A 25,583-nucleotide genomic window follows, 5' to 3' on the forward strand; every position below is an offset into this window, starting at 1 on the left:
AAGAGAGAACAGCCGTTTTTCTTAGGGATCGTTAGTATTTGAGAGAGAATATACGAGGTGAATTATTGCCACTATCGCTGAGCTAGGGTTTACATGTGGTTCTTTGGTGGTTCCTTGTGTATGTCATTCATCCTATTAAGTTTGGTTGTTCTGGCTGGTTTTATGTCTTCTTATACAGACACTCAACCGCTTCTCTGTCACTCTTTCATACTTTCCAAGATTGGAATCAAAGCACCTAGAGATGAAGGTCTTAAATCTTTTACCTTTGAGTGATCCATTTTTAATCTAATGGATGGATGAGTGAGGCAGACAAGTTAAAGTTTGATATTAGATTGGGCTTGATTTGTTGAACACTTAGATGGTAGAATGAGTTCCAACTCGCAAAAGACCAAAATTAAATAATTTAAAGACATTTGGAAGTGACCGTTTTGAAAGTCACTTGTTTTATGTTATCATATCACACACTAGAATATGTTTGAAATTGATTTTGACATTACCGAAATCATTTTTTTCATCGCCGAAATCACTTCCATTTAAACTAAAAATGTTTGACAATAATATACTATTGATTTTAGAAAATAATTATTAATGTTTGACAATGATATACAACTGATTTTGGAAAAAAAGAAAAAGAAAAAAAAAAAGCAAAAATGATTCCAGACATGCTCAAAATCAGCCATCACTATTCAACCCCTGTGCTTCGAGAATTATGTGACTCCAGCTGAAGCAATTATTTTGACCAAAAGTGGCCCTGCCTTGTGTTGCCAGTAAATGCCCCAGCCTTTTTCGATTTCCAGGCTTGAACCCTGAAAACGGAACTAGACCCCGTTCCCTCTATGTCGATATTAAAAACGTAAATATTAGGCTTTGTGAATTAAGGAGGACTCATATGATTCTCCTTCCTCGACTTCGGGCAGCTTAAATTTAGCTTTTTGAACAAATATACTCCTTCCTGGTAACATTATACCCACGAATTTCCCAAGTATACCACAAAATTTTTAAGGCACTTCAAAAGAGAGTAAAATTCATTTACCTAAAACGAACATGTACAGATTTTTAACAGCTTAATGAGAAAGAGAACTACAAAGGGGAAGCTTATAGTTGTAGAGAAGTAGAGAGGAACTATAAAAGGGAAGATTGTACAGTGGTACTGGTAGAGCTGGTATCAAGGCTTGGCTGCGACCCCCTAAATTTCAGTCCCATTAGCAATTGCTTCAAGTCCTGCCTCCAGGACCAACTCGGATCATTCAGAGCGCGTATCGAATTTAGGCAAACCAGAAGAGTACCACCTTCATGCAAAAGTACCTGCATTTTTTCCCAAGAGGTGATTAAGTACATTTATATTAATTTGTGAATGCAAACACTTCCGAGCCTCGTTTTATAACAATTCCGTTTCTAGTTTTAAGACCAGTAAGGAAATCTTAACGAAAAACAGTTTTAGTTTTTCAAACAATATTTTGACATTCGATCAAGATTTCAAAATGTAAAAACATAAAAAAGAAGTTGAGTCAACTTCATTTAGCTGAGGTGAAATAGTACTTGATGAATCTTATACCATTTGATAGGCTCTTGAAAATAAACATCCATAAGAACGTCAAAAGAGCTGGATTTCATACCGTTAACCACAAGGGAAGAAACCCTAAAACTGCCGGAAGGGAAGCCAAAAATATTGAAAATAAGGCAAGACTAGCATTCTGTTTAACCTGCAAGGAAATTAAGTAGAGAATAAGCAGTGGTGACAATCAATAAAAGTGATATCAGAGCACAATGGTTGTCTTGTAATTAATTACTAGGGCAGTCGTCTGGCGGGACTTGGCAACACAAAATGGTACACCAGAAATGTTATCCCGCAGCAACAGAACATCTGCCACAGCTATAGCAGTTGCGCTAGCACGTTGAGCAAGCACTATTCCAACGGTAGCAGCAGCAAGTGCTGGAGCATCATTAATGCCTTCACCAACCATGATCAGCCCTCCTCCTATATGTTCAACAGCAAACGAGAAACAAAGACCCTTACAAGTTACCGGACAAACAAACATACAGAAAACAGTGGGAAAAAACTCAACTGTCAACTGGGAACTATTTCGTTGTGTCATGATAATTCAGTAGTAGGAACAAGTATATGCTCTATTAACATCGAATAATTAAGCTAATCAATAATGAGGGTTAAGAAAGAAAACCAACCGTTCTCCCTAGAGATACTTTTCACGTGACTAAGCTTATCTTCAGGCTTCAGACTGAAGTGGACTTCATTGATGCCCACTGCCTTCGCCACTCTCCATGCACTTGACTCATGATCTCCAGTTAACATCATAACATGGAGTTTTGCCACATCTCTTAATTCTACTATTACACTTGAAACTCTAGGATGAGGTCGATCCTCAAGATGAATAAGTGTTACCTGCACCCTCATAGCAATGAAGTTGAAACAATAAAATACAATCATGTATTTAGAATGACTATTTTAGGATGAATCATATGGTAAGTAGAGTAAGAGTAATTCAGTTTGACTACTAATATTGTTTTATATGGGCTAAATTTATCATTTAGTACTTAAAATATACGTAAATTTTCAAACTTTTACTTATCTCAAATGTTCTGTAAGTATCAATTTTACCCCAAGGTATAAAAATTTTCAATAAAGTCCCAACTAAATAACCATTAAAATTTGATAATAGAATAGTGATGTGGATATGGATCTAGGCGTTGCCATGTTAGATTTGATTTTCTAACAAGGCAATGCTAGATTAATATCTTTTCGTACCAGATAGGTAAAGAATAAGTAGAAACCTGGCCCATTTATGAAATCTTATATCTTACCTTCCCATCAACTGCAAGAGCAGCATGAACAAATTCACTTCCATATGAAGATGTGCTCACAGCTTCTTTGATCTCTTTTGATTTAATTTCTGATTTGTGGAGTGAAGTGATGAAATCCAAAGAACCAAGAGATGCTTTCAATAGTTTCCCACCTCTAGTTCCTGACTATAATAAATCAAGATGAAAATGCAAGTTTGCCTTGCCGGTTACTGACTATACAATATGATAAAATCAATTACAATAAAGAACACCGTGGATAAATATCCGGTCCCCTGTACTACTAGCTGATTTTTCTGAATGATTTATGACATGCACTGTTTCTTTGCATAATTGTTACGTTTAAATTCATAAATCACAATGTCATGCAAAGATAAATCAATGTCACAAACTTCTACAGAAGAATAGACAGGCACGAGATAGATGATGGTGTATCATGAAGTCACACAACTCAAAGCAGAATAACTTGTGGAAGAAGGAATAATAGATGGATGTTGGTTTTATGGATGGAAAAGAAGGTATACATAGGGTCGTTGGCAAGTTTGTAGATTTCGTAGTTGGCTCCAATTATAACAATAAGTTGAAGTTAGAAAAGAGAATGCATGTGAGAGAAAGGAATAACACCCACCAACTGTGCAGGTATAAAAGTAGATAAACCAATTAGTTGATTTAGCATAATCATTACCTCAGTACCATCCAGAGTTGCAACCAGTCCTCTACCAGGAAAATACTCCAAATTTTGGACAGAAAAGGATGGGAGGTCTTTTCCCATACTATGGTCAACCACAGCTCTGAAAGTAAAATGACCAAAAAGAAAAAAAGAAATATATGGGTACTTGGAGCATATAATAAATGCTTGGGCATCAATTATTCTTGAACTTTTTGTACCCAAATACATGTACAAGTAATTGATCTATATAGATGAGACCTACCCCTCTAATACCAATTTGTCCTCATATAAAAAGCATGCAATAAACTAAAATAAAACAGCAGATAAGTTGCAGTCTGTCGTAATTAAAAATTTCCCAGCACTTGGTCTGAAAATTTCAGACATATCCTAGATCTGTTGATTTCCACCTCCTACTCCTGCTAAACTAATAATTAAATAAATATGTAAATTAAAAAAAAAAGATAATTTCCAATCAAATGCAGCTATAAGACCTTTTTCATCTGAGAAGGAATAAAACACAAAAAGTTCAGAAAGGATAACTATAATCGAGGAAAAATTAAATTCAAAAGGACCTCCCAATTGGGTGAGTAGTGCCCTTCTCCATGGCAGCTGCTACAGCAAGGGCTTCAGTTTCACAGCAGGGAATGCAACAGGGACCAAAGTCTGATCTGTTTTCTCTGACCTTGTGTCCGTAAATTGGTTCAATTGCTTTGAAAATAAGACCTCCAGTAGTCAACGTCCCAGTTTTATCAAATGCTATAGTGTGACAAGAAGCTAATGCATCTAATACACGGCCACCTTTCAACAATATCCCCTGCATTGAATTGATAACAAAAAAGACGGCATCAGAAATGCTCAGTAAGAATAGACTCCTATTTTACCAAAAAGAAGAATATATCTTGAAGTGCAAGTAATTAGGATTTTACTATGACAATTGATTTATTTATACCTTTCTTGCACAGGAACTAATTGCAATAGCATAAGCCAATGGTGCAACGGCCAAAGCACAAGGTGATGCTGCCACCATGAGGCCAAGAGCTCTGTAAACGGATCCTCTGCAAGCTAAAGAATTAAGTAGGCATCATACAGATGACAGAACTTTTAATCAAAGAAGAAACATGGAATTACAATGGATAAAAGTAAACGACGACACTTAGATAGAGAATAGACGACGAGAGGGAATGAAGAACCACAGAGATGTAAAAGATTCACCTTCTGAACTTTAAACAAAACCTACAATTAAGGATTAGAAGGTGTTTACCACAAGTTATTAATTAGGTTAAGTGTGTCCAAATGATACTCTTTGAATCATAATTCAACTAAATAACATTATCTGTACCACATACCATGACCGAAAGTTCCAAGTAGGAGATGTCACAAACATCTTCATTTCAGATGAGGAGAAATTGCAAGACTTGAGTTGTTAAGTTCGTCTTATGGGATCAAATTGGAGCTGATAATAATTTTGCTGATAGTTGATTATTGGTATTTATGTTAGAAAGTTTGGAAAAGTTGTCTTCAAGATGATTTTAGTGTGATGTAATGGCCATTGAAATATTTAGACTTCCTTTTCACAATCCAACTTGTTTGAGCCCTTAACAACCAGTTTTAAATAAAATTACTTCTATATAGGCGTCACATTATTGGTGCATTGTACTGATGGATGTAGAATGACTTGGGCTATTACATATTGGGTGGAGATGATTATTGGTGCTTTGATACCAAAGCCCTCCCCTTTCTGCCCACCCACATCCTTGGAAAAACAGACATAATTGAACGCTTTTGAAAACATTCGTCTTTCTCCCCAACCATAACAAGCCATTCCTTAACCATCAGCCATTGATCCAAAGAGCTTTAACCTTGCCTCCAAACATAGGGAAGTAATCATTGTAAAGTGGTATAGATAGGATGCAACTTCCAGTTGAATAATATTGATGTTTACCTGATGTACCAATAAATGGCCACTTGAACATTATTGGACCAACGAGTGCAATAGCAATGGACAAAACTACAACTGCTTTGCTATAATGCTCGCCAAATTCATCCAGCCACCGCTGAAGTCTTGGTTTATTCAGTTGTGCCTCTTCAGTCAAGTTCACTATTCGACTCAGTGTTGACTCTTTCCAGGTCTTTGTTGCCTACATCGAGTTTCAAAATTAACTGGGTGAGCTAACAAAACAATTACAGTAGTCGAACCATCAGTAGGGGATCAAGCTAAAGTTCGTTCTTCAACTGCTTTTATGTGGTGCTTTTGGAGTTGTGATAGAGAGATAGGAAGAATATCCAATGATATCTTAGAAATTCTGGTTGACCGTGAGAATTTGTTGTCTTTGAATCGGTGTACCTTTTTTTTTCCGTAATTTTTCTCAAAGTTCTATTTGTCTCAACTGAAAACCTGTTTTATAAAGTTTATATACATTTGATCTATCAACTAAATTACTTTTCTTGTAATAAAGAAAAGATTAAAAACTAGAAAAATAACAGACTGTTAATAAAATTTGCAAGAAAAAACAATAGATAATTAGGTGAAATTGCTCTCCTTTCACTTATTTTCAGTGATTTTCTCGTCAAACTGATATTGTATTCTGCATTTTTTAGTTTTTAACACAATTATCCAGTTTTTTCTTTTCTTTTTTAATATTAAGAAACAATGTTAAGTTCAAAAAAATTAAAATAAATTTAAGAAAAAATGACAATACCTTAACAATTATCCTACCATCCAAGTTTCTTGCACCACCAGGAACTCTGTCTCCAACCGTAATCTCTAAAGGTTTTATTTCGCCTGTTAGGTGCTCAATAGTGACTGTAGCGCTACCTTGGAAAACTTCACAATCTACAGGCACAGACTAGCAAAATACAAGCCTCCATTATGATGTTTTCTATTCTAACATATCATGACGAAACATGAGAAATCTAGGCACTCAAACTGAGAGTGCAGCTACTTATAGAATTAGTGCATTGGACAATAATATTTTTACAACTTTAGAAGGCAGGTGTTCAATAAATGAAGCCTCAAGAAACCAGGGTTAATGATAATAGCATAAGTGAGAGGTTACTTGATTACATTTTTTGGAAGCCTTATCGTAAGGTTATGTTAAAAAATTATCTAGAAATTTAAAAAATAAATTCAGGTTTCTGATCTCAGAAAGTTCATTTAACATGATTTTTTATACTACTTGTAGAAAAAGAAAAACAAAAAATTTTACCTGCTTTAGAGATTTTCTTTAATGTTTTCTAAAATGGTTGACATTGAAGAATTTATCAATTCGTAAATATATAATTACTGCAAGACATGACTGGATATTATGCTAATTTTTATGTGCAAAATATTCAGGAGCTGTGTAGTCACTTGAAGAAGAGAAAAGTTCACCGCCTAGAAAAACAAACTGTACTTCTAGTTTGAATACTTGGGGGTGGCAGGAATATAGTAGGCCTCAAAGTGGAAAATTCATTCATAGAAAAAGAGTAAAAACAGTCTGTTAAAAAAAAAAGAAAAAAAGAAAAAAAAAGGGAGATACCATGACTACCATAAACTTTCTATCCTCTTACTCATGGTTCCTCCTACTTGCTTGCAGTTAACCACTTGAGTCATCCCGTAGATTCCCTTCTCCCAACTAATTTTCCCTGTTTACAGCCTCTCTATTCCTTTTCTGCCCACTTCTCATCCTCCTTACATAAGTAAACCAGAAAAGGAGCCCATCATACCCTGCCCCAATAAAGCCACCTTGTGCTCAAGATGAAAATGGGGAAATTGGTGCTAATATGAGATGTTTGCTCCTATATAGCCAAGCATCAGTAGCTGAGATGGCCACACATTGAATCAGTACCTTTGCAGCCTAAAAACAACCCCAACACCCATTGTAGGTTAAGACTCAATACACAGATCAGTAGATGTCATTCATCATCACTTCATCAACAATTGAGAAGTGGAAGGAGTGTTGATAAGTCCAAAGGACGTGACTACAGTTCGCAAAGTCCTTCCATGTGGGTTGTCGTTAGATATTCTCTGGCCTTACACTTATTTGGTGATAACCTAACTTGGGTTGATTCTTTATAATACTATGGCCCCATACAACTTATTGTCATCCTCTTTATCAAGATAATGGGCCTGAACAAAGAACTACTAAGTGAATAACACTAGAGAGCAGGATATCCTTCACGCAAGGATTCAAGTCGCCTACTCAGTTCTGGGTACCAACAGCATTGTACTTTGATTGGTGAGACACTTAGCTGAGTAATGGTGTAATCCTTGCATCTGTAAGGAACAGACCAGATAGACGTTCAAAATACCTAGGAATACTTGAGAAAAACACACTGAATTTCATCCAGAACATCTCCAGGTTTTGTTGTTTGGTTATGATCACTCGTTGGAGCACAAATGGAGTTTAGCTCCAGCCATAACTCTTGTCCTGCATCCTTAGAATTTTCATTGTCAACTTTGAGATAAAAGATCTGTCATACAGGGATCCCCTTTGTGGACTACCACACCCTCCCCCAACTTAAATTTCACTTTAACAGTCAAGTTTTTCCAATTTATGCTCATAAACCCAAGCGTGGATACCCATTGCACCCTCAGGATAACAGCAGCACTAAAGGTAGAATTAAGAAGTCTTCAATCAGTTGTTGTAGCATGAGGATCACCCCTTTGCACACTCCCATCCCCTTTCTTGGTACACCCATACATAATCGCTCCACAGTACAAGGTTATGGTCATTGGTAGGCTTATCTTCAACATGCCTCTTCTCTCGAAACAACATCAAACAACTAGAGTTACAAGCTGATTATCAGATTTGAGAACTTCCTCTTCCTCATGTTTATCAATAAGAGCGAAAATATGAACTAAAAATAAAAATACAGTTTTTGTATCTTATGAAGACATTATGCTTAATTGTTTTTCTCTGGATCACTATTACATCGTAATGTAAGAATCTGAAATCACATACCTCACCAGCTCCAACCAAGATATAGGAATTCACCTGTACATCATGGACAGGCACCTTCTGGTAGGACAAATCTGTAATATTGGAAAGCTTACCATCATCTGTATCTAAAACAAGGGCAGAATCTGGATGGTTTTCCTTCAACTCTTTGACATCAATCATTGAACGACTTGTAAAATACTCTTCCGCTACATCACCATTGATGTTGGTCCAGTTAAAATCCACAGCAAAAAGATAGGTAATTCAGCTAGCATCAAATTTCTTACCAATGTGAGATAAATTAAACATGGCAAGTAGTAGTCCTCCTTCCAAGGAGTTCCCCATAAAGATGGATGCAAAGGCTGCAAGAGCCATAAGTACATGGATGTTTACTTTTCCACCACTAATATCAGTTAAAGCGTCAAGGGATGAGGATACCTAACAAGCAGGGGCACAAATTAGATATATTACAATTTTATACAAATAAATTTCATAACATAGAACCACAAAGGAAGACACGACGTCTTCCGGAGAGAAAGGAAAGAAGAAGTGAAGAAACAAAGCCTAGGAGATCAGGAAAAAAGCTCCCCAATTGTTGTTTATCAATAAATTGTTGATAAAAACGATCACCAGTTCAACACCCAAATTTTAATCAAATCGAGCAGATTATTACACCGTGATAAGTCGTAGAAGTTCCAAGTTTAGAATTACAAAAAGCCACAGCAGTAGGATTCAGGAATATATGCATAATAATCACATTCATTGAAGCAATTCAAAACAGAACAAAAAGTGGTAGAGGAAGACATCCATACCCCGACTAGAGGGAAAGCAACGACAATGAAAGCATTTTGTAGAGGCTTCACAATGGGCTTGGGCACCAAATAAGGGCAAACAGCAGCAGCTACGAACAAAGCCATAGAACAGCAACATAATTGCAAGTGCTCCCTCAGATAATTCGCCAAGTCCGTCCACCTAATGGCTTTGGCAAATCCAACCACCGCTCTCTGAGGCGCAGTCAGCTCCACGCCATGATCACAATGGTGGTGACCATGGTGGTGGTGGTGGTGGTGGTGGTGGTGATTTGATTGATCGGCTGCCGCAGCAGTGCAGGGAACGAGGCGTAGGTGGAGATTGGGTAAATTACGAACGCGAAATGCATGAGAAGGGAGAGATGTTGGAAGAAAAGGCGTCGAAAATGCAATTCGATTCCGGGAGAGTGGCAGTCGGGATTTTGGGGATGAAATTGGGAAGGAGAGGGTTCCCATATGGTGAAGAAACGAGAATCCTCGAATTCATGCAGTTGAATTCAGTTCATTACAGTGCGCAAACTGAGAGAGAAGAGATACGACTTACAGAGAATTGACCCAAAATTCGAGCTGAAGAACAGTTGAATCAAGTAGTGCTTGAATTTTACAACATGGCGTCATAATATTGACATTATGAACTCATCCTCTTCAACCGCCAAAATTGGAGCGAGCATAGCTTCACAATTTAGGCATCTTGCTTCTTAAAAAAAATCCGAGGTTGGATTCCTCGTCTCTACATTTGTTATACTTAAAAAAAACTAAATTAAATTTGACTAATCCATTTGAACATAGCTGAGTAGATAAGATATTTATTTGACCTCAAATGTCACTTTAATTACAACAACAATAAATAGGAATATAATGTTTGAATCTCCGACCTCAAAGAATGAGTAGGTACTATTTACTATTGAGCTATGCTCTTTACAAAACATTTTATTATCTTTTTCCCATCCAATTAATATCTTTTCTTTTGATCGATGACAAATTTTTTTTTCTTTTCTTATTTTTAATTACAGCTGGTCGTCGTTTTGAACATAGTTCAAGTATCTATTATATTTTATGAAGTTAATCTCTCGCCTAACATTTATTTTATTTTTTATTTTTTATTTCGACAACTCACTCTAACGTTTATTGTACTAAGAGTAAATTTAAAGTTAATTGAGATTATTGACTAAGTCAATTTTGGGAACTATGACCTGCGAACGTGACTCAATTAGTTAAGACATTTATTTTCTATCAAAATATTGTGGGTTCGAGCTCTCACTTTATATCTTGTTGTATGAAAAAGAAAATTACAAATAACATTCTTACGACGCTTTAACATCGTTTTAAATAAATGAGGACTTCAAAAACCGCAACATATAGTGTAAGATATTTTGAAGATTCAAACTAATTAGAAACAGAAATGTACGGCCATTTGTGACGTATATATTTTGACATGTGGAGGGAGCTGTTCTTGTGAATAGTGCTAAAATCTTCAAACATTATTCATTAGAAAATTAATTGTGTTAAAATGAATGGATGGTTTTAGTTGATATACACATTGGATAGATGATTTAAATCCTTTTCTCCTTTTAGTAAAATTACTTTTGGGAAGGAGTAAGTAGTTGAAATTAAAAGTTTATTTGGCTGCAAGCATGTTACCAAACCAATCCTTTATCATTCTAATTGATAGAAATAGAATTACAACTAGCACTTTACGTTTTTTTTTTATTGAAAAAAAGGAGTAGAACCATATGTTTGGTAACCATTTCTTATTTCCGGTTCTCTAAAATTTTAAATTAAGAAAAAAGTAAAATTTTATATGAAAATTAATTTTTTAAATTAAATATTCAAAATTTTTATCTTATTTATTTATTTTTGTTAAAATATATATTATGCATTTTTATAAGTCAAAAATGATAAATAGAAACATATGTTTGGTAACTATTTCTGGTTCATTGTTCCCTAAAATTTTAAATTAAATAAAGTAGGGTTTTATATGAAAATTAATTTTTTAAATTTATTCAAAATTTATATCTTATGAGTAAAAAAACGATAAAATAATACTTTTATTTATGTTTTGGAAAAAACTCAAAATTTGGAAAATACAAACGAGAAACAAGAAATTTGATTTTGGTGTATATAAGATTTTTACAAAATTTTGAAAAAAAAAAAAGAATGAGAAACAAGAACAATTATCAAACACTTATGTCTCTTTAGCAACGAAAAACAAGAAACGAGAACGTTATCAAACGGATCATAAAAACTTGTTTGGTTATCTTCCTATTTGTTTTTCTCATTTCCAATTGTAGTAAGAAACATATGCATTTGACAACTATTATTTTATGTTCATTGTTTCTATTTTAGTAGAAACATTCTTAAAATTGTGCAGAAATTTTTAAAACAACAAAAACAATTTTCTTATTTCTTGTTCATGTTTCTAATTTGTTCAAAAATAATTTTTTTTTATCATTCTTGAAACTATGGGTATTGAAATTATGCAATTTTATTTTTCTTTAATAAAAAAGAGAAAACATAAAAAAACGAGAACTTTACCAAAGAGATCTTGAATTATTCCCTCCTTAATCAATTTGGGAGGTTTGGAAAGATTGAGCAACTCTCATGAGGTCAAGTAGAGTTGGAAGAATTCTTGCACACCAAACATAGATTACTTAATCGCAGTCTATACACATTTCTGTACCTCAAAACGGGCTTCCTAATTACAGACATCACAACACCCCAAATCTGCTCCCGAACTTAACATTTTTAGATGTCGAATCTGTGCTCCAAATGCCTCCTAAAGAACAATATAGTGAGATATTGAAAGGCAAAATAAAACTTAGAACTTTAAGACCTCGTTTGGTAACGTTCCCGTTTCCTGTTTCTTGTTCTTGTTTCTCATTTTTTGAAAAACAGACATGTTTGCTAACCAATCCCGTTTCTCGTTTCTAAATTTTGAGAAACGTTTCCGAAAAAGGACCAATTTTTGGAAACTATGAAAAGTAGTTTCGTTTTTCCCGTTTTTGTTTCTTTATTTTGTGTCCCGGCACTATCTGATGTTAAATAATATATTTGTTAAAATTTTTAAAAAGCATCAATGCCGTGGTGGTCCATATAATTTCAAACCCCATTTCATGCAAAATATTATTATTTTTGTTTCTTTTTTTATATTTTATATTTTCTTAATCTAAAATGTTTTCAAATTTTATTTTAATTAATTTTCTTAAACAAAAAAATTTCTATTTTTTAAATTAAAAATATTTTAATATTTTATTCTTTATTTAAACTAATAATTAATGAAAGATGTAAATACATTGGAAAATAAAAAATACGCATGCCGGATGAAATGGTTGTTGCTATCTGTTACAATAACTGAAGAAACATTGGTGGACAATACTGATGGTAGCGATTGACTATTGAGTGCAACCCCCTAACGAGATCGACTATGGGTAGTGAAGGTGCGCTTAAAGCGTATATTTGGAGCTCAATATGAAATACTATTTTCTTGCAAGACCGCGGTCCTCCGGTCTCAGCAGCAACCTGGAGGTTTTCGGTTTCGCCTTTCCCCTTAGGCTTTATTGAGTCGGGTTTCAAGCCTGGTTGCATGTGACTGAGTCGGGAGAGGGGGGCGAAGAGATCCGCAACTTTCACTGCAAAATTAAATTTTTTTTTTGTCTTTCTTTTTCTAGTAAGACCTGTTGTAGGATGATCGCCGAGTGGCGTTCTGCTCGATTAGGCGAATGCGAGTGAGGGATAAGCTTTCCCTATTTTTCCTCACGTGTCAACAAGCAAGTTGGGTGCTCTCCCTTAACGTGGTAGGACTCTATTGCAGGTCTTGACGTTGGCTGATTAAAAAAGGCATCCTCCTCGCAGCAAAGCCCTCGATTCGCTGAACACACTTCCAATACCTCACCACACCGATTTCACAGCTCTACTTTTCTCGACTTTTTTTAATATAAATAATTTATACTTTTATATGAGTTTATATTGTAAATTATATTTTTTAATAAACTATAAATTTGTTTTATATTTTTTAACTTAAAATATTTTGATAATTTATTCTTCATTAAAAGCTATTATATTTTATTAAATAAAAAAATTTCTATTTTTTAAATTAAAAATATTTTGAAACTTTATTCTTTATTTAAGCTAAGCTAATAATCAATATGTTTATATCAAATAAATTTATATTCTAAATTATATTTTCTTTAATAAATATTATTCTTCGAGTCTATATTATATCTTTTTATATTATATTTACTAAATTTTATTTAACTAAAAATAAAAATTAACTAACCTGAATAAGGTATAAATTCTCGATCAATAGATTGTAGTAGGTTCGAATTCCACCCCTACAAGTTGTTTAATTAAAAAAATAGAAACAAGATACAAGAAATAGTTATCAAACATATTTTTGTTTCTATTTCTTTTTTTCAAGAAACAAGAAACCGAAATGATTATCAAACATATTCTTGTTTTTAATTTTAAAAAGAATAGAAACAAAAATCGAGAAACAGAAAACGAGACTGTCACCAAACGAGTCCTAAATTAACTTATGTCAGGGAGAATTTGAAAGGTATTTTTAAGATAAGTTGTCTACTTGTGTATGCGTATGTTGTTGGAGAAAAGGTCTGCTATTGCAAAAGCATGGATCCTCCTTCGATCCATATTCACAAAACTGTTTTTTGTTCTATTAAAGAGCTCATTTAAGTAAGAACTCCTCTGACTTTTGCTTATTTGGCAAGTTGGCGTAGTTATCCAATAAATATGCTCTTGCCTAATTTGTAATTCTACCATGAATATTATCAAACCAAAATCATCAATGAGAAAAAAAATATTTACCTTTTATGTTGTGGAGGCCGTTTAAATCTTTATCACCAAAGTGAATATAGCTAAACAGTAATTAACATATATGGTTTTCAATTAGGAGGTTGTGAGTTCGATCCCTCATCCCCATATTTTGTACTAAAAAAATCTTCACCCACCCTATATTTGTTTGTATAAAACAAACAAAAAAATTTCTAATAAATCTTACCCTAATACTAGAGGAAGAAAAAAGGTGAGAAAACGTCCATATTTTATTGAAAATATGTGGATGGAACTTTCAACCTTTAAATATCTTATATCCATCTCGGATTGATTAATATAGAACAATGTACTTAATTAATACTGATAAACATAAGGCTTGAATCTCATATTGGTTTTACTTAAAAAAGAAAAAAAATCTCATATTAGGTTTTCAGAACTTTTAAAGAGGTTAGTTCTGCCAATGATAGCATAGTTTAGCCATTAGAGCAATGTATATGAGAGTTCAAATCTTTACCCTCACATATAATAAAAAAAAAAAAAAAGAATATTGTGCTGATCTCTCCTTATTTTCTTTTTTTTCTAATGTAGAATTAGTCTCATAGCTCTCAAGTTTGAATTTTAATACACATTTTTAGACGCAGATGTCACATTGACAAGGATGAAATTAAAATAATTTGCGAGCATAGCTCAATAGGATAAAACACCTATCTGACCGAATTTGAATCCCTGCTCTCACATGTTATACTAAAAAACTTATAAATATAACAAAAATTGGTAGTTGCAGTTAATCACACATTTATGATCTTAATTTATTGATTATCACTATTAAATTAATTAATAATTAATAAAATTTTCAATTGTTGTATTTGTAATTAGTTTTCTAAATAGTGTATTCATAATTGCATTTATAAATACATATTTACAGATATTTTAGAAAATAATCCTATCATTCAAATTCCAGTACTTAGGATGACATATATTTTTATTGGTTAATTAAAAACGTCACGTTGTTACAAAAACGAGTATCTTCAACGATAATTAGTATATATCTCCAACCAAAATGTTTGTGAGTTCGAATCCCCACCCCACATGTTATACTAAAAAAGAAAAACCAACATTACACTGTCAGTAAAAACTCTATGCACAGGACAGTATTATTGTTATTTCATTTATGTCATATATTTGTTATAACTTTCCTTCATATTGTCCATCTGCAGAGCAGGGTTACATATTGGAAAAAAGCATATTATTCAGAAACCGCCACCATTTTTGCAATTGCATGATCTTTTTTACTCGTCAACCCTTCTATTTCTTTCCCTGTAATGTCAGCTATAAACATATCAAGATTCCGGTGAGAAGATCCGCCGTCTTCTACCGCCCTTTTTGCCGCCTCCTTCAACTCCACCGCTCTTTTGGCTATTGCCTCCGCCGCTGGCCCGTCGGTGATCTCTCTTATGCATCTCTCCACCTCTTCTGAACTCACTACTCCGTCATCTCCCTTTCGCGTTCTCACTCCAACCTTGAAAACATCTGTTAGAAATTTGGCAATGGTAGGCTGATCCGTCCACTCCGGAAATGCTATCACCGGAACGCCTGCGACTATGGTCTCTAGCGTCGAGTTCCATCCGCAGTGGGTCAGGAAGCAACCCACAGCTTCATGCTTGAGAACCTTGTCAAGAATTATATGCATGAAAAATATTCAATATACCCTACCTTGTTAACTGATTTTTTTTTTTTAATTTTATGGTAGGTTAATTGATGATTCTCCTAGCTCAAAAATGGAATTTGACGGGTTACTGTAAATGTTGGAAGAAATCCTCCTAATTTGTGAGTTTGTAAATTTATACAAGTTCCAAAATGATCAATCGGAAAGAAATGACATTATACATGTTTGAATATATGAGCTCCTACTTTCATATATCATGTTTAATCATCCATTAATCTAAAAGTTTAAGTTGATGAATTACGATAAAATCTTAATAATACAATTTTTCTAAGTTAACATTAAGGTATGTGCTGACTAAGAGTGTGTTCTCCTTAAGATAAGACTCTTCGTCGATCGCTCCGTCCCAGTAAGATTTGCTTTTATAACTAAGACCTATTTAGTAACGATAATCTCATTTGTTGTTTCTCGCTTTCAATTTTCTTAAGAAATATAATCATCTTACAACTAACTTTATTTTTTGTTTCAATTTTTCGGAAACATTCTCACAATTGTATAGAAATTTTGAAAACAATCTTTCTTCTTTCTTGTTCTCTTTCCAATGTGTTTTAAAATATAATTTTAAAGATTGTTTTATCCTACTTAAATTTATGGATCTTGAAGACATGTAATTCGTTACGAAACGAGAGCTCTGACCTGAGAGGTGTTAATATATAAGTCAACAAAGTTAAAACAAGAAACATAAAGGAAACGATACTGTCTTGAGCGATGGAATTTTAAGTTGAGAGTGTTAATATATATAAGTGAACAAAGTTAAAGAAAAAAACCTGTTCTTGAGCGCACCAGCTGACGACGAGGCCCCTCCCCTCAACATCCTCCAAAAACCCAGACGGCAGCTCCCCGCCGGATTCCTTGTCCTTGAGGACCCAAAGAAACGGCTTCCCGCTCCTCTTAAGCCCCTCCGCAACATTCTCAATCTGCTCCCGAGACGGCACAATGATACTCCCAAACGAAACGTAAACAACCGAACCCATTTCCTGCCGGTCCAACCACCTCAAGCACGAATCATCCGCCTTCCACAGCTCCACGCTCACCCCAACATGTTCATCTTCTTCCCTCCCGACCATAAACGGCCCCACGGGATGAATCGTGGGGTGGAGGCCAGACATGGAGGCCACCACCTCCTCCTCCAGCTCCTCGAAGGAAGTCCCCAGCACCCACCTCACGTCGTCCCTAATCGCTTTGAAGAAGACCGAGAGAATATTTGTGAAGCAGCGGGGGCTGTTTGGGAGGAACAAAGAAGGGAGGTCGTCAAGGCCGAGGAGCGGCAGGCCGGGGAGTTCGACGGAGAGGTCCCGGGAGCCGTGGAGGCAAGGGAAGGGGTTTAGTTTGTTGAAGAAGCGGTAGTAGATGGAGTAGAGCGCACACGGCTGGATCCACAGCACGGCGGCGCAGGGGATTCCGTGGTGGGCGGCCAGGGGGATGAACCACGGCACCAGTTGGTGGAGGATTAGGCACGAGAATTTGGTGTGTTGGGACAGTTTGGTTATGAGACTCGACAGGTTTTCGCGGCCTTTGGTGCTGAGGGACTCCAGCCATTGGTCGTAGTCGCTGTGACGGTTGAACTCCGAGTCCAGCCCGTCTGAGAAGAATTCAAGCTGGATCGAGGGGGTGGTGGTGACGGCGGCAGTGTTTTTGAGCATGCAGTCACGGGCCACGCCCGTGACGGCGATTGTGACATGGATGCCTTTGAAAATGAGAGATTTGGCGAACTTGAGAGTGGGGTTGAGGTGCCCTTGGAGAGCTGCTGAGACCATGAGGACATGAGTTTTTTGATCAGCCACAGTCACAGCCGCAGCCACCATATTGTTGTTTGTGAGTTGGGATGTGGGAGACAATGAAAGAAAGACGAACGCTTTGGCACTTTGCTCAATTGGAAGTTGGTTCAGCTCTATTTATAATGTTATGTGAGGAAGGACTACTCGAGAAAAATCCAAAATTAATGACGTAGGTAATTGGTTTACCTAGGAAATTTCATAAACATTAGCACGTTACAAATTGGGAAGTAAAACGCCTAAAAAACCACCACCATTTGCATGATATTTTTTACTCGTCAAATCCTTTAATTTCCTCCCAGCAATGTCAGCTATAAGCATATCAAGATTCCGGTGACAAGATTTGTCGTCTTCCATCCCTCTTTTTGCCACCTCTCCTTCAACTTCCACCCTATTTTCCCATCCAAAAAACTCACTTAAAATAACTCAAAATACAAATTACATTTAACAAGAAATTAGAAATTAACTTTCCACATCCCCTCAAAAGTTTATTGAACTTCTCTGACGCAAGTACCAAATTTTTGAGATAGTGCTTTAATCGAAAATGAATGACAAAATTTTTGGTCAGAAATTTATTTTTTTTTTTAACACAACAAATATAAAATTTGAGGATTTGAAATACTGACCTAAGAGAGAAATAAATGTATACTCATTTAGGCAGGAGAACTTTTTGTTTGATAATATTCATGGTAGAATTACAAATTTGGCAAGAGAATATTTATTGGATAACTACAAACTTACCAAAAAAGTCAGAGGCCTTACTTAAATCAGCTCTTTAATAGAATAAAAACCAGCTTCGTGACTGACAGTGGCTGACGAGGAATTTCAATTTGACCGTTTTTGAGGACATTCTTCTCAAAATTACAAGGGACAGCTACAATTATGTAAAAAATATTTAATAAAATTAGTAAAATAGTAACTATATTTAATTTTTTAAAATATAAAACTTAGGTTCAATTTTAAAATGACAACTTTATCTAAATGATATACATCTGTAATATATTTGACTACTGATATATGTATCTGATATACTACTGATATGAGTGTCTGTGCAATATGTATGTGATATATATCTAAGATATTACTGATTTGAGTGTTTGATATACTATTATTATACTACTGATACGGGTATCTGATATACTATTCATATAAGTGAAAATTTTTGCTATATTTGAAAATTTAAAAAACAGGTGACATATTTTGAAATATATAAAAGATTTTTGCTGTCCACCATAATTTCTCTTACTAAAAAATCGGCCACATGCAAGATTTGACGAGTGTAGGAATGGTTGAAGTTTGATGAAAAATAATCCAAGTGTTATCCACCACCATTTTCCAAAGCATGGGAACTAGAAAAGAATCGACTATGTATCTCAATATTGTTGACATCTTTCAATGAAATTGTTTTGTTGTTCATTGTCAAAATTGAAAGAACCATGTTGCATTAAATCTTTTTCTTCATCTTCTAGCAAGAATATGATACAATTGCTTGAGTTGCAAAGAGGGCAAACAAAATCCCCCACATTAGTTAGGGAATAGATTGATCCATGATATATAAGTAAGAACAACTATATTCGTTGGTATGAGGTATTGTGGGTGAAACCAAAATTAAAGTTACGAGGATTATGTCCAAAATGGACAATATCATACCATTCTAGAGATATCTTAGATACTTTGAGTACTAAACATTTGAGATATATGTTGCATTTCCTTTAATTTCTTGGCATGAACAATAATGACATGTTTTCCTTCAGCATCTTATCATTGCCAAGCTTTACTTGAGAGAATTTATTTCCTGCCATATGATTATTTGCAACCACTATCCAAATACCCTCATAGTTCGAGATTCACTTTAGTGATCAATTTTACAAAAAAATAATTGTTCCCTTCATCTTGTCTTTTGTAAAATTTGCTTAATCTTTTTCCTTTTTATTTTGAAACCAACCATCTTTTCTAGAATGATTTGTAATCCATTCTAAAGTAACAATATTTATATTGATGATTTTTCATAATGCAATGAGAGTCAGAATTACAAGACGTTTTGCAACTTTGCCATGAATCTTTTTGTGATTTTGCCTTAAAATACTTTTAAGATATATTTGAAAGGTGATGTTTCTAACTCATTGCCCCATTAATGCAGTTTTAGTCTTGTCGTTGCCTTTCATTTTTTTTTTGACTTTTTGACCAAACACAAACTTTTGCGACGAGATAAATAGGAAACAATTATGTAAAGGACACGTTGCCATTTAGAACTCTAGCATTTATTTGTGCTATCTGTTTTCTTGGTACTTCACTTATATATCATGACGACAGTGCTTCTTGAACAAATTCATTGAAAGAAATAAAGATATTGAGATTACCTCTCAAGTAATTACTTATACAATTCTGAAAAGTATTCTCCAAATTTTTGGATTTCATCCCTATTTTGAGGAAAATAACTCATAATAGATAGATACATTAAGACGTCAAATAAAGGATGTTATGAAAATTTAAACACTAAGTGAAAAAAATTTTAAGATATGGCCATAAATGGATAAATTAGGACTTGAAAATCTTAAGATATGGATTAATGGATAAATTAGGACTTGAAAAATGGATATGATTTTCTAAGAACCCGAGTGAAAATAGAGTTTAGAAAGTAGATTACCTAAGCAATTACAAGTATTTAATTTGGAGTAACTAACCATATAAGACTAATATCATTTCATTACTTTCAAGAACTTTCTTAGTACGTAACACAAGGGGAATAATTGCCTTAGTGTGATAGTCTCATGAATTTCTCATGTGCTACAATCTCGTGGTTAACATATGTCCTTGTTGCAGTACAATAGTTAGCAGGTGATCCAAGACCGAGAGACGGAGCAGTTTGAGAAATATTGAGCCTAAGCTTAGAGGGTCTTTAATGGGAAGCTAAGCTCAATTAAACTTGTACAAAGACCTACATCGAAAGAATGAAACAATTAAACAATTGAGACTTAGATATATTGTTCTTCACAAGTTCCAAGGCATTCATATCATTGTTTTTTTCTCTCTTCTTGCTCACACATTCTCCTAATAGTGACTTGTCATGTCAATTCGTGGTTTTTGTTCAACTTTACTAAGAAATACGACGAGAGTAAATAAAATAACCCCCCTTTACAAAATAATTATGAAGATTTTTTTTAATAATCATTAATTAGCTAGCATAGTTCTAGTTAATCATTATTATCTAAGTTAATAACTCATTTATGTACATACAATCAACGAAACTTTTCAAAAGATTTTATTGGTAATTAGTTTTTAAATATTATATTCATCATTACATTTACAAAATCACATATTTACAAATATTTCAGAAAATAATCCCATATAAAGTTAGTAGAACCACTCTTTAATTATGTATAGGAAAGTATATTTTGTTGTTTCATTAAATGCCATAATTTGTTATAATTTTCATTCATATTCTCATCTTCTTCTGTCCATATATGAACTTTGACATTGAGAAAAACAAACACACTGATTTCTAGGACATGCAAAGCAGCGTTACAGATTGGAAAAACGCCATATAATTAAGAAACCGCTGCATGACCTTTTTTTTACTCGTCAACCCTTTCTTTCCCTACAATGTCAGCAATAAAAATATCAAGATTCCGGTGAGAAGATCCGCCGTCTTCCACCGCCCTTTTCGCCGCCTCCTTCAACTCGGCCGCCCTTTTGGCCATCGCCTCCGCCTCTGGCCCGTCGGTCATCTCCCTTATGCATCTCTCCACCTCTTCTGAACTCACTACTCCGTCATCTCCCTTTTGCATTCTCACTCCCACCTTGAAAACATCCGTTAGCAATTTGGCATTCGTAGGCTGATCCGTCCACTCTGGAAACGCTATCACCGGAACGCCGGTGACTATCGTCTCTAGCGTCGAGTTCCACCCGCAATGAGTCAAGAAGCAACCCACAGCACCGTGCTTGAGAACCTTGTCAAGAATGTGCATAAAAAAGATTATATCATATCCTATTAACTTAATTTTTTAAATTTAGCTAGTGGCAGTTCATAACTCTATTGGGTAATGTTTCTATTTTTGGTTAGTCATTTATCATTTTACTTATCTTGTTCCTTGTTATTTATTTTCCTTTATATATATATTTGGTAATTTTTGTTTTTTTAAGAAAAATACAAAACTAAGTTTACAGTTTTCCTTTCTATTTTATTATTGAGTACGATGAAAAAATGGGTTTGATAACTTAAATTTTAATCAGAAAAAAGAATCAATATTATACATGAAAAGTATTATTTTTTAAATAAATAATCAAAATTACTTTTGTATATTTATTATACATTTTATAAATAGAAAAAATGATAAAATAATAATTGTATTTATGTTCTTGAAATTGTTGTTTCCAATCCCTATATACAATTTTGCCAATTCGACCGTAACGAATTATATATCGTCAATAAATGTATCACATAAATGATATATAAGTGACCATACATCTTATTTATATATATTAGATACATTAACGATACAAAATAGCATACCTATAATATACGAGAGAGAAAAATGATCATATTTACCAATTATTTTTCTATGCAACAAATTTACAAATATATTACAACCAAATTTTAAACGCAAAAAATACCTCTTATATCTTGGCAACAAGAATGCGTGTGAGCTAGGTGTCAACATCTCATTAGTTCAACTAATTAATTTCACTTAAGTGTTCACTCTAGTTACTACACACATACTCTTTTATTTTCTGACCACCACTAGGAATGACAACGAGGTGGCGTCGGGGGGCCATCCTCATCCCCGCCCCAGGATTTTTGCCCCATAGCACCCATCCCCCAAATTTTGTGGGGTGAGATTCCCCGTTAAAATATATATTTTTTTATATTTTATTTTTTAAAATTTTAAATTAATCTTATATTACTAAGGAGTGAAGAAAAAATGACTAATGAGACTATTAGCTTGAGTATTTTTTTTAAGTTTAAAAAATATTTATAAAATTTATATATATTAATATTATTATGTAAAAAATAGAAAAATAAATAAAATATTAAACAAGACAGTAAATCCTCCCCATCTCCATCGGGAACCTCGATTAGGATTCCCGATTCGACCTCGTCCTTGGTTAAACTAGAGATTTTCAGATCCTATCGGATCGAGTCTCATAGATTTTTTGCCATCTCTACCCACCACTAAATTTGAACGAGTGAGCAGTTAAATTTTTATGGCTGATAAGCAACAAAATAAGCAATTTTCTCACATACAATTAACTTCTAGTAATATACGAACCAATTAGATGTTAATACAAATATTCAAAAGAAATAAAAGAAATAACCCTTTTAATTTAAATTTAACAAACCTGTTCTTGAGAGCACCAATTGACGACGAGGCCCCTCCCACCAACATCCTCCAAAAACCCCGCCGGCAACTCAACAGCTTCCTTCTCCGACGACCCTTTTTTCAAAACCCAAAGAAACGGCTTCCCGCTCCTCTTGAGCCCCTCTGCAACATTCTCAATCTGCCTCCGAGACAGCACAATGATACTCCCAAACGACACGTAAACCACGGACCCCGTCGCCCGCCCGTCCAGCCACCGCAAGCACGACTCATCCGCCTTCCACAGGTCCACATTCTTCACCCCACCTTTGGTGTCATCTTCTTCCCTCCCGAGCAGAAACGGGGACACCAACGGCCCCACGGGACGAACCGTGGGGCGCAGGCCCGCCATGGAGGCCACCACCTCCCCCTCCAGCTCCTCGAAGGAAGTCCCCAGCACCCACTTCACCTCGCTCAGCGAACTGAAGAAGAAGGAGAGAAGATTTGTGAAGCAGCGGGGGGCGTCGGGGAGGAGGAACGATGGGAGGTCGTCGAGGCGAAGGAGCGGCAGGCCGGGGAGTTCGACGGGGAGGTCCCGGGAGCCGTGGAGGCAAGGGAAGGGGTTTAGTTTGTTGAAGAAGCGGTAGTAGATGGAGTAGAGCGCGCAGGGCTGGATCCACAGCACGGCGCAGGGGATTTGGTGGCGGGCGCCGAGGGGGATGAACCACGGCATGAATTGGTGGAGGATTAGGCACGAGAATTTGGTGTGTTGGGACAGCTTGGTTATTAGATTCGAGAGGTTTTCGCGGCCTTTGGTGCCGAGCGACTCGAACCACTGGTCGTAGTTGCTCTCGCGGTTGAACTCTAAGTCGAGCCCGTCCGAGAAGAACTCGAGGTGGATCGAGGGGGCGGCAGTAGCGGTAGCGGTGGTTTTGAGCATACGGCTGCGGGCGACGTCGGTGGTGGCGATGGTGACGTGGATGCCTCTGGAAAGGAGGGATTTGGCGAACTTGAGAATGGGGTTGAGGTGCCCTTGGAGGGGTGCTGACACCATTAGGACATGAGTTTTTTTATCAGCCACCATTGTTGTTCAACTTTTAGCTTTTTTGGTTTTGGTTTTGAAGGTTTTGGAGAAGATGCTTGTCATATATAGAGCTCGGTTAGGTAGCTTTTTCATTTTTTTTCCCCTTTTGGTAGCGGAAAAAAATATGGTAGGTTTTATATGTAACTTTTTCAACTTTTAAGAAGTGTGAATTAGACTTATTACATATGTTTAATAGATTAAAGTGTTGGTTTTTCTTGAGTACACCAATATATCTTGGTGGAGTTCGAATACACAAACTTTTGATTGTAAATACGTATCTTAACCGGTTAAGTTAAGTTTAAGTTGACAATCTCTCGTTGTTAAATGTATATGAAAGGGAAGTTAAAAATATCGTTAATATGAACATAGTTAAATGAATATGACACTATTACCATCCTAAAAGTATATGATTCAATCTCCACCCTTTAATATTGCTTACCACTAAACGAAGAAAGCAGCTTATAGGTGTCGGCAACCACATTAGATCGATAGTTCACTAGTCTCCCTCTTATGAAAAAACTATTTAGTTAAATGGGCTTTTAACGTTTGGAATATTTTTCAATTTGGTCCATAATCTATTATATATTAAAAAGAAATAATCTTAAAAATATATATTTTTAGACTACTATGTTGATTTCTAAATTTCTAAACTACAAGACATGCCGCTATTAATTATCAATATAAAACAATTTATTTAAATCTTAAATTACTTTCTCTCTTTAATTATTAACAATTTATTGATTTCAACCTCTAATCTTTATTTTTCAATATAAAATTATCGGCCACATGATAATAATTTTTTGAAAGTAAGACAAATAGGTAGTTTCTCCAACTCTCCATCTGGCAATTTAATCAGGCATTCCGGCGTCCCGTGCCCTAAAAAAATTTTGCCACGTAGTTTCCATTTTCTCTTCACAGTAAATAAAAAATTTCCAGAAAGTTTACGTTACTTTTCCTTTCATCTTTTTTTTTTCTTTTTCACAAAATTTTAGGTTACTTTCCTCTTCACAATAAAAAGTTTCCCGAATAAAATTTTCCTTTTATGTGGGGGAAAACAGCGACGGTTAAAGGAATAGCCTTTTTTAAGGCCCAAAATTAAACAAATGGCAAACTGATGATGTAATTACAATACATGGCTGAATTATATGAAGGAAAAAAGGAAAGAAAATGATGAAAATAGATTTTAACCGAATTGCATTTAATTAAAAACCTAGTCAATGTTTGACATTCAATTGAATTCAAGAAATTTGATTTACTCAATATATCATTTATATCTAATACAGTGAGCCATGTTGTTCTTTCTTTCCTTCTATTTTTCTGTTTTTGAGAAGCAACGACCTTTGGTTAATTGATTAGTGATTTAGATTCCACGCAAGTAATAATTTATTGACGTTGAATTAACTAAGTTCATCACGCCATACCTATTTCATGATATGAATTTGGTGGGTAAGGACAAACCTAGATATAATGTAGTTTGGTGGGACAAAATCAATTCAAACATCAATAGACAAAATGCAATTATTACTATCTTTAATATCAATAGTTTGATCTCCACCCTATCGTTGAACTAGAAAAAAGGGAGGATGCTAATCCTAGATATATGACATTTTTTAGCCAAAAAAATTATGTACCATGTCATTATGCCCGAAATGAGTCGAGAGATGGTGAAGCCTCAAGGTGGTAGCGATCTCTCGCACCTCT

The 25,583-nt window shown here is 35.0% G+C and overlaps 3 protein-coding genes across 7 annotated transcripts; all 3 read right to left on the reverse strand.

Moving 5' to 3' along the window:
* Positions 1-1,014: 1,014 nt before the first annotated feature.
* On the reverse strand, positions 1,015-9,879 carry LOC111017943 (putative cadmium/zinc-transporting ATPase HMA1, chloroplastic). Of its 5 annotated transcripts, XM_022293841.2 has the most exons (13): positions 9,219-9,879; positions 8,694-8,844; positions 8,431-8,615; positions 6,187-6,333; positions 5,430-5,625; positions 4,437-4,549; positions 4,060-4,301; positions 3,503-3,608; positions 2,821-2,985; positions 2,185-2,401; positions 1,791-1,978; positions 1,617-1,703; positions 1,015-1,305 (listed from the first exon to the last, which is right to left on the reverse strand). In XM_022293841.2, the coding sequence occupies exons 1-13, from the start codon at positions 9,669-9,671 to the stop codon at positions 1,123-1,125; spliced, it is 2,433 nt and encodes an 810-aa protein (XP_022149533.1). In that variant the 5' UTR covers positions 9,672-9,879; the 3' UTR covers positions 1,015-1,122. The 5 variants fall into 5 exon arrangements, with proteins under 5 accessions (XP_022149533.1, XP_087976861.1, XP_087976863.1 ...); XM_088120735.1 differs by lacking the exons at positions 8,694-8,844; positions 9,219-9,879 and having other exon boundaries at positions 7,006-8,574; XM_088120737.1 differs by lacking the exons at positions 5,430-5,625; positions 8,694-8,844; positions 9,219-9,879 and having other exon boundaries at positions 6,187-6,320; positions 8,431-8,558.
* Positions 9,880-15,132: 5,253 nt separating this feature from the next.
* Positions 15,133-17,580, reverse strand: LOC111017893 (UDP-glycosyltransferase 84B2-like). The gene is made up of 2 exons (XM_088121046.1): positions 16,494-17,580; positions 15,133-15,672 (listed from the first exon to the last, which is right to left on the reverse strand). Exons 1-2 carry the CDS (start codon positions 17,529-17,531, stop codon positions 15,250-15,252), a joined length of 1,461 nt encoding a protein of 486 aa, XP_087977172.1. The 5' UTR covers positions 17,532-17,580; the 3' UTR covers positions 15,133-15,249.
* Positions 17,581-20,912: 3,332 nt separating this feature from the next.
* Positions 20,913-23,932, reverse strand: LOC111017883 (UDP-glycosyltransferase 84B2-like). The gene is made up of 2 exons (XM_022293766.2): positions 22,842-23,932; positions 20,913-21,451 (listed from the first exon to the last, which is right to left on the reverse strand). Exons 1-2 carry the CDS (start codon positions 23,880-23,882, stop codon positions 21,077-21,079), a joined length of 1,416 nt encoding a protein of 471 aa, XP_022149458.2. The 5' UTR covers positions 23,883-23,932; the 3' UTR covers positions 20,913-21,076.
* Between the last annotated feature and the right edge of the window lie 1,651 nt (positions 23,933-25,583).

This window comes from Momordica charantia (assembly GCF_013281855.1).
Source record: "Momordica charantia cultivar OHB3-1 chromosome 2 unlocalized genomic scaffold, Mcharantia_2.0 BLBB01000002.1, whole genome shotgun sequence".
NCBI lineage: Eukaryota > Viridiplantae > Streptophyta > Magnoliopsida > Cucurbitales > Cucurbitaceae > Momordica > Momordica charantia.

Excerpts from the sequence above, each read along its gene's own strand:
- LOC111017943 (XM_022293841.2), bottom strand. The coding sequence starts at position 9,671 with ATGGGAACCCTCTCCTTCCCAATTTCATCCCCAAAATCCCGACTGCCA. Across the intron at positions 3,609-4,059 it reads ACTACTCACCCAATTGGGAG|AGCTGTGGTTGACCATAGTA; the intron begins GTCCTTTTGAAT and ends TTTTACTTTCAG. Across the intron at positions 2,986-3,502 it reads CAACTCTGGATGGTACTGAG|TCAGGAACTAGAGGTGGGAA; the intron begins GTAATGATTATG and ends GATTTATTATAG.
- LOC111017893 (XM_088121046.1), bottom strand. The coding sequence starts at position 17,531 with ATGGTGGCTGCGGCTGTGACTGTGGCTGATCAAAAAACTCATGTCCTC. Across the intron at positions 15,673-16,493 it reads GCTGGTGCGCTCAAGAACAG|GTTCTCAAGCATGAAGCTGT; the intron begins GTTTTTTTCTTT and ends ATTCTTGACAAG.
- LOC111017883 (XM_022293766.2), bottom strand. The coding sequence starts at position 23,882 with ATGGTGGCTGATAAAAAAACTCATGTCCTAATGGTGTCAGCACCCCTC. Across the intron at positions 21,452-22,841 it reads ATTGGTGCTCTCAAGAACAG|GTTCTCAAGCACGGTGCTGT; the intron begins GTTTGTTAAATT and ends ATTCTTGACAAG.